Genomic DNA, 17869 nt, shown 5'->3' on the forward strand with positions numbered 1-17869 from the left:
AGCCATCCCAGCAGATGACACAGTCTAGTGATGATATCCTGGGGTATCCTTAACCTGTATCTGCATTGTGTTGCTGAGATGTAGAAAATGACAGTGAGGCCGGCAGATATGGTATTGCATTATTGTCCTCCAATTCCTTGTGGATTTTTAGTTGTTGTTTCTCCCCCTGGAGGATGTGTAGCAGTTGATGGAGGTTGTTGTTCTTGCTGGCACATTTTAATTGCTGCCTCCTTCAGTTAATCTTTGAATTTGAAGCAAACCACTAGGACTTCAGCTGGTGGCAATGTTCATGTCAGATACCTGAGCAGATAATCTGTGGGGAATGTCAAAAGAGACAACATTTTATTAATGGTACTACTGAACTATCACATCAATCATAATGAAACCTCATGTTAGGCCCTAACACTGTGGCAAGGAGGTTTCACAAGGAGGTCAATATCATGCCTGAATAAGGAGCTCTGATGTAGTTTAAATATATGTTGTACAATTGAAACATTCCTGCTTCAATGGGGGAAGTAGAATTCTGCCAGTAAGCCACAAAGGTTGGCTTTCCTCTTGCAAAAAAGGCAACCTTACACATTACAAACATACCCTCACATACTTACAATTCAGCGTGTAAATGTGGCAGCTCTGAAGTGTTTTCTTTAAGTGATAGCTATGGAATATTTTTCAGAAATGCTAATCTCAGGTGTTTTTTTTCAATAAGTGTCTGATTGCATTTGCTTCACTGATGTGACAAATAGGCATTAATCAGAACAATTTAAAAGTCATGTTTTATAATGTACATACTTGGACAGTGAATGACCTGCTAATTCAATCTGATGCCAGATGAGTTGCATTGGAATTAGTGGATGCATGATTATAGAACTTCCCCCAGCAGGTGCAAACAATTGTACACCACTCCTGAAGAGAAAAACAGTAATTAATCCATCCAATCAACTGCATTAGCAGCCATTTTGAATGATTATTGCATAGTTGACTTTGGATCAAAGTTAACAAGGCTTCAACTTTGTGCCCTTGTGAGGGACTCACAGGCTTTGTCTGCCATGTAAATTGATTACCCCATTCCCCCATCCCTCACGTTCCTTGTGTGTTTAGTCCCCAATGACCCTCAGCCTCTCCTCATTTCTGTTCAGCTCTTTTATATTGTCATTAATGTCTCCAATTTACTCCCAGGGCCTTGTTGCTTTGCCCTAGTTTGCCATAAGCTCCCTCCATGTAGAGACTGGAATAATAGCAAATTTTTTTTTAGATTAGATTACTTACAGTGTGGAAACAGGCCTTTCGGCCCAACAAGTCCACACCGACCCGCCGAAGCGCAACCCACCCAGACCCATTCCCCTACACTTACCCCTTCACCTAACACAATGGGCAATTTAGCATGGCCAATTTACCTAACCTGCACATTTTTGGGAGGATTGTGGAAGGAAACCGGAGCACTCGGAGGAAATCCACGCAGACACGGGGAGAATGTGTAAGCTCCACACAGTCTGTCGCCTGGGCGGGAATTAAACCCGGGTCTCTGGCGCTGTGAGGCAGCAGTGCTAACCACTGTGTTGTGAAAATCCCCCACTTCTCTGAGTCCCACTCTTTCTTATCCTCTATAAGATCCTACACTTCTGTTTGGAATTGTTCCCTTTCATTGTATTTAATACTTCAGTGACCCAGTCCACTGAATCCCAAAACCAGATTAGAGTTGCCTGCTTTCCCTAGGACTCTAAGGATGAACCCAACTTGCTAATTGACCATTATCAAGTGAAACACCAGGACTAGTCACGGTCCACCACCCAGACTGATACCTCCATAGTACCTCAACAGGCCTGTAATTCCAGGACTGGATGCACTTGACCTGCAGGACTGACTGTGGCCAAAGCCCCAGACTGGAAGGACAGGAATTCCTGGACTCTGGTCGGACCAAGTGCTTGATTGGCTGTGACCAACCTTCTGGACTGAATCAGCTAACACCCTAAACTGTAGTCCCCCATAACTCCAGTAAGAACTAGTCTTCCCCTTTGCCTTTTAGACATGATCGTTTGCTTGAAGCACATGCAGTGTGTTTGCCAAGTAATCTGCTGGCATGTGGTGTAGATGTGACATTGCATTTTTTTAATATTTCAAAAATATACTTTATTCATAAAATATTTTGATGATCTGTACAATTGGTCATGCCATACATATGTAAACATTCCATTTCTTGGCATACAGAGACAGAGTAATCATTCATATACACAGGTCTGTATGATTACTATCCACATATTTAGCTGGGGGGGTCAGCGGAGCCCCCTTACTCCGTCGGCCCCCTGTGATTAGGCAGGCAGATGTTACACGGTGGTCTTTCCCCACCGCGCCTTGGTGGCAGCTGCCCCAAGCTTCAGCGCGTCCCTCAACACGTGGTCCTGGACCTTGGAATGTGCCAGTCTGCAACACTCAGTCGGGGTCAACTCCTTCAGCTGGAAGACCAACAGATTTCGGACCGCCCAGAGAGCGTCCTTCACCGAGTTGATGATCCTCCAGGCACAGTTGATGTTCGTCTCGGTGTGCGTCCCGGGGAACAGGCCGTAGAGCACGGAGTCCCGCGTCACGGTGCTGCTCGGGACGAACCTCGACAAACACCACTGCATTCCTCTCCAGACTTCTTCTGCATAGGCACATTCCAGAAGGAGGTGTGTGACAGTCTCGTCTTCCCCCGCAGCCGCTTCGAGGGCAGCGTGCGGTGCGGCTGAAAGTCCGGGCGTGCATAAAGGATCTCACAGGCAGAGCCCTTCTCACCACCAGCCAAGCCATGTCTTGGTGCTTGTTGGAAAGTTCTGGCTTTGACAGTCTGCTCAGGGAACCGCTCGACAGGATCCGCCCTCTCCTTTTCCTGAAGGGTCTCAAGGACACTACATGCTGACCACTTCCTGATGGACATGTGGTCAATGGTGTTTTTCTTCATAAACTTCTCCATGAAGGACAGGTGATACGGAACGCTCCAAGTAGTTGGATGCCAGGCCCATCCTTCGCAACACCGGGGACAGGTAGAACCTCAGTACGTAGTGACACTTGGTGTTTGTGTACCGGGGATCCACGCACAGCTTGATGCAGCCACACACAAAGGTGGCCATCAGGGTGAGGGTGGCATTGGGTGTATTTTTTCCCCTATTGCCCAGATCTTTATACAGCGAGTCCCTTCGGACCCGGTCCATCTTTGATCTCCATATAAATTGAAAGATGGCCCGGGTGACTGCAGCGGCACAGGTTCTGGGAATAGGCCAGACCTGTGCCACGTGTAATAGCAATGACTGTGCCTCACACCTGATGACCAGGATTTTCCCGCAATGGAGAGCGACCGTAGCTTCCATCTGCCCAGTTTCTGCCTCACTTTGCTGATACGCTCCTCCCAAAACATGGCGCACGCCCCAGCCTCCCGAACCAAATACCCAGCACCTTCAGGTGGTCGGTCCTGACGGTGAAGGGGATCGAGGACTGGTCGGCCTAGTTCCCGAAGAGCATGGCCTAGCTCTTGCTTCAGTTTATCTTGGCCCCCGAGGCCTGTTCGAACTGGTCACATATGCATATGAGTCTGCGCACGGACAGCGGATCCGAGCAGAAAACGGCGACGTCGGGTTCAATTCCCGACTCAGGCGACTGACTGTGTGGAGTTTGCACGTTCTCCCCGTGTCTGCGTGGGTTTCCTCCGGGTGCTCCGGTTTCCTCCCACAGTCCAAAGATGTGCAGGTTAGGTGAATTGGCCATACTAAATTGCCCGTAGTGTTAGGTAAGGGGTAAATGTAGGGGTATGGGTGGGTTTCGCTTCGGCGGGTCGGTGTGGACTTGTTGGGCCGAAGGGCCTGTTTCCACACTGTAATCTAATCTAATCTAATCTAATCTAGTCATCCATGTACAGGGAGGCCTTAACCTGCAGGCCCCCGCTGCCAGGAATAGTCACCCCTCTCAGGCTCGCATCTTTCCTGATGGACTCGGCAAACAGCTCTATGCAGCACACAAACAAGGCAGGAGAGAAAGGACAGCCCTGCCTGACTCCAGATCTGATTGGGAAGCTATCTGATTCCCGCCCATTGATTGAGACTGCACTGACAATGTTGGTGTAGAGCAGTCTGATCCAATTGCAGATTCCCTCCCCAAAGCCCATTTTGGAGAGAACATCTCTCATAAACATGTGTGATATCCTGTCAAAGGCTTTCTCCTGGTCCAGGCTGATCAGGCAGGTGTCCAACCCTCTGTCCTGCACGTAGGCGATCGTATCCCTGAGGAGTGCGCGAATGACATTGCCATGGCACAGTGCTGTAGGGCGACATGTCCATCCTTGACTGTTCAGTCCTCCACCCACCCACCCACACACACACCCACCCAGTACAGGCCACCTGACTCTCCATCTTCACTAAAACAAAATGTTATCTACGGAAGCTGTCAACCTTCAAGTAAACCACAAAGTGAGTGAGTATGAAGAAATGAAGCTTCATAAGATAGATCCTGTTAACGTGCTTAAAGTGTGTGTGTGCGTGTCTGCGTGCGCCTTCCTGCACACAGGGTAACCAATCAGAAGCATGCAAATATTTGGGGCCCCTGAGCTCTGAAGTCAAATCCGGAAGCATTGTGTGAGTTGGATAGGATGATGTAGTGAGGATGATGGTTTGCTAATACCAACTTGCATGGATGAAGGGAGCGGGGCAGGGTAAATCATGTCCACAGATCCTGCATGGAAATTGTGGTGAAAACAGAGTTGGGATAAAGCTCAGGATAGCCAGCAGAAACCTGCCGTGACTTTCAGGTCAATAATTTGTGGCCATCGAGTTCCTCGAGGAAGAAGAGAGAATTGGAAATGATATTTAAATGAGGGGAGTCAGGTTATACATGAGATGCAAATGAATGGAAATTGGGTCATTCGATAGTGAGATTCTGAAATCATCATTTAAATCTTAAGGGGAAAACATCGGGAATCTTTTTCTTGATGGCGAGATTCTGATTTTTTAAAATTCTTACCATATTTTCCTAAATTTCTTGGGAGGAGAGAATTCTGCCCAAAGGCTGGTTTGTTTGAAAATATAGTAATGACCAGTGGAACTAACCACAAGGTGAATATATTGTATAAAAATCCTAAACATGTAATGGCAAGCTTCTGAATGTCGACAGTGATCAAATTTATTATCATGCATGATGGGTGTTATTCATTTGCCATAGTTGCACTATGAATAAATAAATAACAAACCCAAAAAGGCTTGTTGGATGTTCTTTCACTGCTGCACAAGTTTGTATGTTACAACATGCAAATGCCACGCAGCGCTCTGGAGTTTGACTAATCCCAGTTTAGCAAAGTGAACTCTAAGGTCCATGAAACATTAGAAGAGGTTAATGTTAGCTGTGACTCACATGTTCACATATTATTAACACGACGGAAGCAACGACATGTAAATAAGGCACAAAACTTTCAATTATGTGAGGTACAAGTCATTCAGCTTAACATAAAATCATTTTCACTGTAATTTTAAATAGGTCGCAGTTGATAAGATTATAATATTATACTTGTTTACTGGAGTTTGGAAATTTTCAGTGTGTTATGTTATTTTGTTAAATTTAACTAAAATCTATGTTTTGATTTCTATTTTTATCATCTGTTTAACACATCCAAAAATCTCATTGAATTAAAGTCGTTTCAAGTTACAAGGATTGTGCTCCCGGATACAAGGGGTCAAATTCTGTCCTTTTCACAAGAGTTACTGTTACATTTATTGAAGGCTACCACAAGCGCACAACACGTGTTGCAAGTAGTATATCTTATATCGTGCTTTTAGATATGATGGTTATAAGTTGAAAACAACTGTGCAAAATGTGTTGCAAGAAAGATTTTTTAAAAATATTGCTACCTGATACATGTAAGGATACAATACTATTTTTATTGTAACTGTTTGAAACAATAATTGCACCAACATTCAAATTTTAAACCTAACCAGCTACACAGAGCTTCAAAATGATTTATTCGGCAGCCCGATAACAACAGAACACTCTTGCAAATATAGATCTGGAAATTCAAATCCCAGCCTGAAGTGATATTTGAACCGAACTGCTATGACGCGGAGAGGAGTGATTGGAGACATTTATCTGTGCCAACCATTAAATGCTGTGGAGGAGGAATAGAAAAAAGACCAACTCTCTGCTTTGTATTAATGTAGTGTGGTGCATGGAAGAACAGAATTAATAGTGGCACAACCAGTTGGAAAATATGTTATTTGATTTGCACGGCTAATGCTGGATTTACAACAGTGAAAGGTTAGAAGATAAAGTGAAACAATTCAGTAAAAGGTCATCATTAAGCTTGTTACCAGACGTGTTGTAATTTAACATTGCAGCTTATAGAGGAAGCACTTGGAGTATCGAATACATGTCATGGTATAGAAATACAGGTTAAATTCCTCCTTCTACCTAATACGTGCTGCTGGATTCTACTTTTAGCTGCATCAATAGAGATACACCTGACCTCTCTTTGATAACCTTCATGGTGAAATGGTAGACTGGGGGCATTACAGACAAATGCTAGCTCATTCAATCACTCTCTCTGGAATTGCATTACCAGCAAAAGCTGTACACAAAGAAATGTTCTTGCAGAACAAAATTCTGCAGGAATAGGAACAAAATACCTATTAATCAAGTAGGAAATATTTTTAAAATATTGAAGGAAATAGAAAGCTACAATATTTTAGAACTAAACTTTTATGTCAATACTTAAAATGTAGAACGCGACTGAAAATGATAACACTTTACCAAAGCCAAACTATATGTGATAAAACAGATTTAAAATGGCTTACTTTAAATCTTTTTGGTAACACATGTTTAATTGTGTGGGAGCAGTAAATAGTTCTGTGAAGTTGTAACCTGATTTAATTGTATTCCATAGGAGCCACTGAAATTGATTCAACGAAGAGAATCAACATCTGTGATTCATGTATTACAGAAAGCATCATGCCACAGTAAGTATGGAAAAACTAGAAGATATTATAAAATAAATAATATTTCCTATTATGGTTTTAATGTCACGGTGATCATTTGCAATTAACTCAAACTTGAGATCATTCAAAACTCTGCCCATGAGCAGGTGTTCTAGTTCATACCATGTCCTGCTCATTCACTTCCTGTATACACACCAACTACAAAGCCTCCCAGTTAAGTGCCATCCTGAGTTTAAATATGCATCCATTTTTATCCAATCCCTCTATAGTTTTGCTCTGTGTGTGTAATATTTTCTAACCATACAAGCCCCCGAGTTAGAGTCATAGGGTTGTAGAGATGTGCAGAAAGGAAACAGATCCTTCAACCCAACTTGTTCATGCCAACCAGCTATCCTAAAATGATCTAATCCCATTTGCCAGCATTTGGCCCATATCCCTCTAAACCCTTCCCATTCATATATCCATCCAGATGCCTTTTAAATGTTGTAATTATATCAGCCTCCGTGACTTCATCTGACACTTCATTTCATACATGCACCAACCTTTACATGAAAAAGTTGTCCCTTAGGTCCCTTTTAAATCTTTCCCCTCTCACTTTAAAGCCATGACCTCTAGTTTTGGACTCCCCTATCCTGGGGAAAAGACCTTGACTATTCATGAGATCTTTACACTCCTCCCAATTCTGGCCTCACTTTATTTGCTCCACTAATGAAGGCCTTGCCTTCAGCTGCCTAAGGCTCTAATTCCATTGTCTGAATCTCACTATTTCTACTCTTCCTCTGCCCCTGTTAAGGTGTTCCTTAAAACCTATTTCTTTGACCAAGCTTTTGGTCATTTAGCCAGTTTCTCTTTGTGGTTCAGTGTCAAACTTGCTTGATAATATTTATAAAAATATATGTAAGTATTATTATGCTAAAGACTCTATGTAGATGCAAATTGTAGCTGTTTGTTACAGTCAAAATTGAAAGGTAAATTTCTCATCAATATTTTTTTCTACAATTCTGGTTGTAAGGTATGCTCTTTGACCTACCATTACAGAATGATTTGAACTAATGGTCTGGTTTTTAAATTTCCTAATTATCAATATCCAATCTCTCTCTATAAGGGCTGACAAGCTCAATTATATTTAATCTTTTTAAAATTGTATTTCTGCATCTTGGGACAAAAAATGATGCATCTTCTCCAGATTGCCTGCTTTGCTAAGTATTTCCCTTCCTGAACAGACACAGGCACACTATTTGAAATGTAGTCTCAGATTGCAGTATGCTTGAAATAGCTTTTCCTAACGTGTAGCCTACAATGTTGACTGTACAGTTCTACATTCTATTTGCTCGGTTAATTGCTTCTCCATTATAGTGCACCTATTGATATCAAGTATATTATCATTCCCTAATCTTATTCAAATTCATGCTTTAGTATTTTGAGACCATTCATGGATTAACTCTGTCATTCATTTTTCTTCTAAATGCAGTACTTAAGTATTTAATTTTTCTTCATATTAAATTTCATGGACAATTTAAATGTTTTGCCCAATTAGTTTTATCAGTTTGTCACCTCAGATTCAACTACCTTGACTAATTTAGCAGCTATCATGAATAGAGCAGCTTGTGCTGGGCTTCTGGATCAGTTGTTAATATTAAAATAAAAGGGAATGGAATTTGAGATATGCCAGATGCGGGAAATGATAATACTCCATAAATATTCGGGTAAGACGTGTTTCCCCATTCCACCTGTAGTGGCCAGTATAACCTATACAGTTGAGTGTCTGGGAAGCCAGCCTTCTTCATGCGTGAGGGCCTGGCAATATGCAAAACAGGATGCAATTCAGACCCACTTTAGGACAGTATTAATGGGACGTTTCACTGTCAAGTACCCATGGGAGGTCTCAGTTCAGGTGTCCAGAATCAATATCAACATCTGGTAGCATTTCACAGCGTCATACAGCATGGAAACAAACCCATTGGTTCAACTCATCCATGCTGACCAGGTATCCAAAACTGAACTAGGCCGATTTGCCTGCATTTGGTCCAGAACCCTTTCCATTCATGTATCTGTCCAAAAGTCTTAAAACATTCTAATTGTACCCGCCATTCCATATACACACCATCCACTGTGTGAAAAAATTACCCTTCAGGCCACTTTTAAATCTTTCACCTCTCACCTTAAACCTATGCCATCTAGTTTTGGGCTCCCCTATTCTTGGAATTTGGATACAACAAAAATGCAGCAGAAATTTCTTTCACTTTTCTCCAATAAGGTGCTGAAATTCAGAAAATCACCTCAAAAACGTCATTTGGACCCACACATAAAGAGTTAGGAGTGGTATTGATAATTAATTCCATATTGGGGGAGTTTGATACTGTTGGCCCATGCAGGACTAGATTAACCCACACTAATTTCACGATAACTACTTACAATGAGCTGAAGGCCAAGTATTCCATCCTGTATTAAAGCTCAGGTCCCAGAAAGACCAAAATATAATCTACTCTTGAATCAGCAAAACATGTGCATTTCAATAATAAAAGCTAATGATGTTAGAAATGTACAGCAGATCCATTGTAACTTAGAAGTGCTTGGTTAACATCTTGGATAAAGGGGGCTAGGCTGGACAGTCACTGAACTTGCAAGATGTAGTGAATCTTTGCTCATTACCATGATTTTAGTTTGCAGCCTCTGCCTATAATACTGTTTAATGGCTACAGATGTCAGTCAGCAAGGGGCCCACAATTATGAGGGACTAGCACTATAATGCCAATTGACATCTTTTAAAAGAGAAGGGTATTGTAGCTAGAGCAATTTGGACATCCATAGGTATGTCACTGAAATGTGGAAAAGAATGAATAACAGCACTATCTGGGAGATAGAGAGCTGCTTCAATGGAGGAAGCATAAAGGAGGGAAGTACTATAACCACAGGGTTTCAGAAAGTCCTCCAAGCAAATGCTTAAAAGGCACTGGTACCTAATAGCCACAACAGTCAGTGCCAGGAGCCCATCCAAAACCCAGAAACAATACTACAAAAAGGACAACTACACAGTGAGCACAGTCAGTGAATTCTCCAAATGCCATATTCCACAACTGCACCAATCACCTCAGATTCTCCTCAATGCACCACATTCCTATCATTCACCTCTCAACAGTGGCCGTTAATGAGGAATTGAAGCTTACATTCATATCTCACCTTCACACATTTAACATTGTTCGAAGCCTCATACCCAGTACTCTCAGCTTGCAACTCTGCCAGCCATATCACACAAACAAACTGCATCGCAGTCACTGACACACTTGCTGCACTCTCTTACAGAACATCCAAAACCAGCAATAGCTGATAGCAGGGGATTAGGTGGGCATGGAAGAGCAACACCCACTGATGATGAAATAATCCCTGAAGATACTGACACAGCATGCAACTTGGGTCTGAAAGAGTTAGCGTTAATTGAGAGCCATAAACACCACACACGGTGATGATGTCAGGAGGACTGGTGAGGAGAGTAGCAAAGCTTGAAGAAGTGAGACCTCAGACCAGGTCCTCCCAGCAGTCTCTGCAGAAATGTATTCTTGTAACAAGCAAATAAGTGCAGAGATGCAACAAACTAGATTATACTTTCTACAAGATTTGCTTCCAGTTAGACCAGAAAGTGATTATCCTCATTCAAGATAAACCTAAAGAAATGTATACCTTAAAGATGGTTGTGGATGGACATAAGATGAGAGGATAGAATAGAAGCAAGATCATTTGAAATCTGAGGAGATGATCAACACTACCATTTGTGAATTGCCCTGGGTCAAGGTAAGGGTGCCATGCTCAGGTTTCCATGATTTGGAGATGCCGGTGTTGGACTGGGGTGTACAAAGTTAAAAATCATACAACATCAGGTTATAGTCCAACAGGTTTATTTGGAAGCACCTAATGAAGGAGTAACATTCCGAAAGCCAGTGCTTCCAAATACACCTGTTGGACCATAACCTGGTGTTGTGTGATTTTTAACTGTGCTCAGGTTTAACAGCCATGGTCAATGATGACTTCAGTGAAATTTCCATGGGGATGGGAGAAGAGGTAGAGCATGGACAGGCCATGACTCCTACCACACAAACTCAAACTGCTGTCATCATGACCATGGATGCCAATGGTCATAGTGTCATAGAGATGTACAGTATGGAGACAGACCTTTCAGTCCAACTCATCCATGCTGACCAGATATCTTAAATTAATCTAGTTCCATTTGTCAGCATTTGGCCCATATCCCTCTAAACCCTTCCTATTCATGTACTCATCCAGATGCCTTTTAAATGTTGTAATTGTACCAGTCTCCACCACTTCCTCTGGCAGCCCATTCCATGCATGCACCACACTCTACATGAAAAAGTTATCCCTTAGGTCCCTTTTATATCTTTTCCCTCTCCCCCTAAACCTATGCCCTCCAGTTTTGGACTCCCTACCGGGAAAAAGACTTTGTTTATTCATCCTATCTATGCCCCTCATGATTTTATAAACTTCTATAAGGTCACCCTTCATCTTCTGATGCTCCAGGGAAAAAAAGCCCCAGCCTATTCAGCCTCTCCCTATAACTCAAACCCTCCAACCCCAGCAATATCCTTGTGAATCTTTTCTGAACCCTTTCAAGTTTTACAATATGTTTCCCATAGCAGGGGGACCAGAATTGAATGCAGTGGTTACAACAAACCAGCATTTTGTCTCCTAACCTTACTAGGATTGTCAAGGTGATGCTGGGAGAAGAGGTGGTAGCTCCATGAAGCAGAAGTCTGCTATCCTCTCTCAAGATGGCAGTATTCATTCTCCTCACACTGTGCCCCTACAATTACCTGCCAGCCAGCTCACACAGCTGCCCTCTGCAGTGCAGTTTGAAAGTTGAATCCTCCGAACTCTGAGCTGTCCAAGGCTATCCTACAGGGCCATCTACAGACTCCCTCCCATTTGAAAGTCAGCAGCTTTCCAGCAGTGATGTACTAACATTGCAAAAGGACAAGCAAAGACAGGTGGAAGATTGACATCAAGGGATGCACAAGGGAGATTAGTTTACAATTGTATGCAATATGGCATGCTTTGTTTTATAAATGTAGCTTAGCATTGCATCAGCATTTGTTTGTAAGTTGTGGAAATGTTCATGGCCACTGACAAATGAGAGATAAGGTGTGGTACACTTGGCAAATGGGGATTGGGCATTGTGGCATTAGAGGGATATGGGCCAAATGCATAACAGTCAAATGAGTTGTTCAAAGCCAGCCCAGGCAAAAACGTGCTGCATATGTTTCCTCCTCCTCATTCTGTTCCTTGTACTATTCTTCAGTTGTTTGGTGTGTAGCGGTGGGAAGAGCAATGTGCTCAAAACCCTGGAGTTGTGCAGGATGCTGCAGATCACCAGAAACATTAACAAGCGTTCCTTCATTTACTGCATGACCCCACCAGAACAGTTTGGTTTGTTAAAGTATTGTTTCAGCCCTCCCAATGGCCTGCACACTCACATTCCAGATGGCAGTATATTGTATTTATGGTAGTCACTCATACAAGAGATGTGCAGGAACCAGGAGCCATTTATTCAATGAATCACGCTTGTCTCTCTGTAGCTATCCTTTGGTTTATTTCAGTAGCTCAAATACAGGTAGAATAGTGAGCTGCGTAGAGGGAAATCATCATGACTGCTGCCAGGTTAGTTGGCATTGGCATATGGACATATCAACAGATAAACTAGAAACAGGACTGAGCCATTCAGCCACTCAGCCTACTCCATTATTCAATAAGATCACTACCTGATTTGATTTTGGCCTCAAATACACATTCCTACCTACCACCGATAATCTCTGACTCCCTTATTAGTTTGACCTGTGTGAAACTCTCTGTGTAGCCGTGAGCCACAGTTGAGGAAGTGGGATCTGTTTTAGTATTCAAGTGTACCTTAGCATTGAAACATGATGCCTGCAGATTGGTGCAGCAGTGGCACCTTGGCCAATGATGAAACCTGAAATTCTCAAACAGCCATGTGATCGTTCTGGTTCCATTTTCTCAGCTCTTGTTGATTAAAGAGTCTGGAACCTTGGCTGAAGCTGCAGATAGCAAAATATGAGAAAATATTTCCAGCACCAGCCTGAAGGAACCAAATGCATAAAGCATTGGGATCTTCCTTCTGATTTTCACTATAAGACCATGTGATTGTGCGGTTCTTTTTGCTATGTAGCCATGTAAACTTAAAAGCTCACATCCAATGCCATTTTGGACTTTGCCTTGCTCTGGGTTTGTGTTGTGGCTATAACAGGGATCAAGTTTAAGTGAGGAGATTCTTCCTGAAGTGCAGGTGGTTGCACATTGTTTCTCATTGAAATTCAGGTGGAAGAACTTTTCCAGAACTTCCTGGGTCTCTTGCTGAGACTTTTTCTCCCTTTCCTTCTCCTCCCACTTCCAACAGCTTGTCTTTCTCCATCATCTCTGCTCATTCCCCCTATCGTGCTGTATTCCAAGAAGAGAACTGGCCATTTGATCCATATTGACAGCAACTAGTTTGTGCAGAAGACTTGAAGTCAAGGCAAAGTCTTTCAGCACTTGGCAAACCACTCTCTGTTGACTTTAGTACTTTGAAAGCACTCTACAAAGCACAAAACGCTTATACAATCAGAACAATATGCAGTAGAATTATTAAGCTGGAGAGGGTTCAGAAGAGATTTACAAAGATGTTGCTGGGAATGGAGGGTTTCCGTTAAGGGGAGAGACTGGATAGCATCATAGAGATGTACAGCACGGAAACAGACCCTTCGGTCCAACCTGTCCATGCCAACCAATCTAGTCCCACCTGCCAGCACCCGGCCCATACCCTCCAAAGCCTTCCTATTCATATACCCATCAAAATGCCTTTTTAAATGTTGCAATTGTACCAGCCTCCACCACATCCTCTGGCAGCTCATTCCATACACACACCACCCTCTGCGTGAAAACGTTGCCCCTTAGGTCTCTTTTATATCTTTCCCCTTTCACTCTAAACCTATGCCCTTTAGTTCTGGACTCCTCCACCCCAGGGAAAAGACTTTGTCTATTTATCCTATCCATGCCCCTCATAATTTTGTAAACCTCTCTAAGGTCACCCCTCAGCCTCCGAAGCTCCAGCGAAAACAGCCCCAGCCTGTTCAGCCTCTCCCTATAGCTCAAATCCTCCAACCCTGGCAACGTTCTTGTAAATCTTTTCTGAACCCTTTCAAGTTTCACAACATCTTTCTGATGGGAAGGAGACCAGAATTGCATGCAGTATTCCAACAGTGGCCTAATAGGATGGGACATTTTTCACTAGAGCGTAGGATGTTTAGGGGTGACCATTTAGAGGCTTATAAAATGATGAGGAGTACAGATAAATGAATGGTAGATGTTTTTTCCCTAAGGTAGGGGCTTACAAGACTAGAGGGCATATTTTAAGATGAGAGGAGAAAGATTTTAAAAAGACACCAGAAGCAATTTTTTTACACAGACGATAGTCTGTGTGTCAAATGAACCACCAAAGGAAGTGGTGAATGCAGGTACAGAAACAACGTTCAAAAGACATTTAGATAAGACATGAATAAGAAATGTTTGGAGGGATATGGGCCAAGTGCAGGCAGGTGGGATGGGTTTGGTTTGGGATGCTGGTGAGCATGGACTGGTCAGACCAAAGGGTATGTTTCTGTCCTGTTTGACCTATGACTCTATGACTATAAATCAATCAGTAATTAACCTGAAAGAAAGTGATGATTCCTTTAATTAATACTGATGTGGAATCATTCATAACACTAAATGCATGTTTGAGTATAATTAATAGAAAACTGTTGAGCATCAATGTTTTAGCACAGGCATTTAATCAACATTGCATGCTGTTTGCCGCCATGATCTCTTTCTCTGTACATCCAGCCAACACTCATTGCACGTGCTCTATCCCTGTCCCAGTACAGTATTCAGCATAACTCATACCAGAAGTATGTGGGTCATTTTAGATCTTTAAGGGGACCTGCAATGCTCATTTTCTGAAATTTGCTCCCAGACATTTTACAGGGTCTATAACTAATCCGTTAAACATGACTTTCTGTTTTCAGATACTATGAATTCAGTTTTTTTGTATTTACTTCTTCACCCCTATATTTGCAATTTTTAAAAGTTGTTTCACATTTTAATCATGATCCTCCAACTTTTCACCACAGACCTGAAATATAGACATGTACTTAAGGTATTGTCAGAGCTTTGGTGTTAGAGCCTGGCAGTGAACATAATAGAACGTTGCATTCAAAGAGCTGGTACAGTCATGCAAGGCTGAATGGATACTCTGCAAGGTGTATCATTCTGGGAGGGATTCTGCTTCTCCTTCATTCATTCCACTAATCTATTAAAGGTAACCATACTGTGGGAAACAATAAACATTTTTATAATGTTGACTATTTTAAAAACTGCTTAATTGTTTCAAATAAATCCAAGCAAATGTTTATGATTATGAAAAGAAGAAAGAAAGACTTGCATTTATATAGCACCTCGCGCAACATCAGAATGTCCCAATATGTTATGCTGTACATCTCTATGAATCTATTAATTTTCTTTTTAAAAGTGCAATAGTTGTTACAAGAGACAAAGCAGTCAATTTAAGAACAGCAAGGCCGCACATAAAGAAATGATAGTGGCTAAGTTATCTGTTTTTATTGATGATTGAGGTAAAAATATTGGTCATAATTTCAATTTAGTATAAAACAATTGGTCAGAAGCTTCCAGCGTTCTTCCTCAAAATAGTGTCCTGGAATCTTTTACATCGACCTGAATGGCAATCTTGGTCTAATGTCTCATTTGAAAAATGGCACCTCTGAGCAATGACATTAAGATGTGTGCTTGAGCATCTGGAGGGAGCTTGACCCCACAATGTGGCATCGAGAGCAGGAAGCCTGAGATTTCCAAGAGTGCGAGCCAAAACAGAGGAGACTGAGCCCTTGCAGGGAGTGCACTTAAGAAAGACAGCTGAATGTTTACCTTTATTCTTTTATTTCTCCACTTATTATTAGAAGGAGTGTAAAGTTAACTCAATGTTATTTCTTTATTTTTCTACTTACACTAAGAACAGCAATAATGCTTTACTTTTAACTTTGTTTCTCTATGTGACTACATGTACTTACGTTTCATACTGAGGTACCTTTGTACTTAGGTACCTGTACCATAGCTAAGATGGCACCATGTGTGGCGACATTGTACTCCTGTACTTGAGTATACGTGACAATAAAGCTTAAATCAAATCAATGATCTGGCTCAACGCTAAGCACAATGCACAGAGTCACAACTGACTGACTGCATTGTAAATGCTGACATTTCCATATAACATCTTCATTAATAAGCATTTTTATAAAATGATTCTTATCAGGGTGCAGAGAAAATCAACAACAGTGTCACTAACTTTAGTCCCTTCTTCTGGAAGTGAAGGTTCTGCAAGCCCGAGAAGTCCCCAGATGTACTCCAAACCTATTCAGACTTTATCTGTCAACACCCAGCAGGTAACGAGTAACAATATGTCTCAGTTAACTCAGCAATCAATTTTAAAATACTACATTAAATCAAGAATTCTGATTACTTTGCAAGATTATCATTTGATTGTGATGAACTAACTTTTGTTTTACACCAAATTGAAGTTTTTAAGTCATGAGATTGCATTGACAACAAGAACTGTCCAAAACAGTACCTTTACAACTAAATTATTTACGTGAAATCATCCCGTTTTGTTAATTAAAAATAAAATTATCATATGAATTACTCTGGATGTAACTACCAAATTTAGCTCAGTAAAACTGTATTAAAGAGCTCAGTAAAACTGTATTAAAGAGCCAGAATCTTTAGAATGTGTATTTTTCAAATGTCCTTTTTCATCTGACAAGAAACAAATGACGCAGCAACTTTAAATAATATTTGCACATCACATTGAAAGAAAGACATCATTTATGGCTCTTCTGATGTTGAAACATCCTCTAAATGGATAACAAAAAGTTAATTCAACATTTTTTGAGAATCATTTATTACAAAAAAATCTTTAAACTTTGAATTTACTTAATTTCAACAGAGTGAAGAGACCCCACTTTCTACCCATTCAGGAGTTTCAACAGAACTTGCCCCAGTGTTTACAAAGGTAAGAGCGGCCTCAATCATCTGAATGTTGTTGCATTTCCATTCACCAAACTTTTTACAGCATATCTCCATCCTGGAACATCCGGTTCAACAATATTGCGTCACAATGCTGTGCAAATATTTTCCCATCCCATGAAGAGTGCTCATGTTTTGTCAGTAAACTGATAGAAGTCACATCCTGACTTCTGTGCTTCAAATCTCCTTGGCAATTGGGATGAACTGGAGCTGTAACCAGCATGATAGAGACAAAATCAGAAGCATAAAGGGACTTGGGAGTCCTAGTTCAGGTTTCTCTTAAGGTTAACACATAGGTTCAGTTGACAGGAAGGCAAAAGCAATATGAGCATTCATTTCAGGAAGGCCAGAATATAACAGCTGAGATGTATTGCTGAAGTTGGCTAAGGCTTTTGTTAGACCACATTTGGAATATTGTGAGCGGTTTTGGGCCCTGCATCTAAGGACGGATGTGCTGGTGTTGGAGGGTGTACAGAGGAGGTTTACAAGAATGATCCCAGGGATGAAGGGCTTGACATATGAGGAGTGGTTGAGAACTGTGGATCTGCACTCACTGGAATTTTGAAGGATGAGGGAGGATCTGATTGAAACTTACAGAATATTGAGAAGCTTGAATAGAGTCGATATGGAGAGGATGTTTCCACTAATAGAAGAGATTAGGACCCGAGGGCACAGCCTCAGAGTGAAGGGATGATCCTTTATAATTGAGGTGAGAAGGAATTTCTTCAGCTATAGAATTCATTGCCGCAGAAGGCTTGGAGGCCAAGTCATTGGATGTATTTTTATGT

At 41.7% G+C, this 17869-nt stretch overlaps 1 protein-coding gene across 6 annotated transcripts in view; it reads left to right on the forward strand.

Moving 5' to 3' along the window:
• LOC122556630 (myotilin) overlaps nucleotides 1–17869 on the forward strand; it is a 144834-nt gene that overhangs the window by 21103 nt on the left and 105862 nt on the right. For 2 of the 6 annotated variants that reach the window (XM_087995325.1, XM_043703555.2), the window contains exons 1-2: nucleotides 16298–16441; nucleotides 17002–17067. In XM_087995325.1, the coding sequence (XP_087851451.1) occupies nucleotides 16298–16441; nucleotides 17002–17067 (210 nt within the window). Of the gene's footprint in view, nucleotides 1–6208; nucleotides 6268–6892; nucleotides 6966–16297; nucleotides 16442–17001; nucleotides 17068–17869 lie in introns of those variants that run through there. The other 4 variants (XM_043703562.2, XM_087995326.1, XM_043703557.2 and 1 more) reach the window with 4 other exon arrangements.

The sequence above is a fragment of the Chiloscyllium plagiosum genome, unplaced genomic scaffold, assembly GCF_037043375.1.
Source record: "Chiloscyllium plagiosum isolate Xiang-an unplaced genomic scaffold, Cpla_swu_hap1 HiC_scaffold_16, whole genome shotgun sequence".
Taxonomy (NCBI): Eukaryota; Metazoa; Chordata; class Chondrichthyes; order Orectolobiformes; family Hemiscylliidae; genus Chiloscyllium; species Chiloscyllium plagiosum.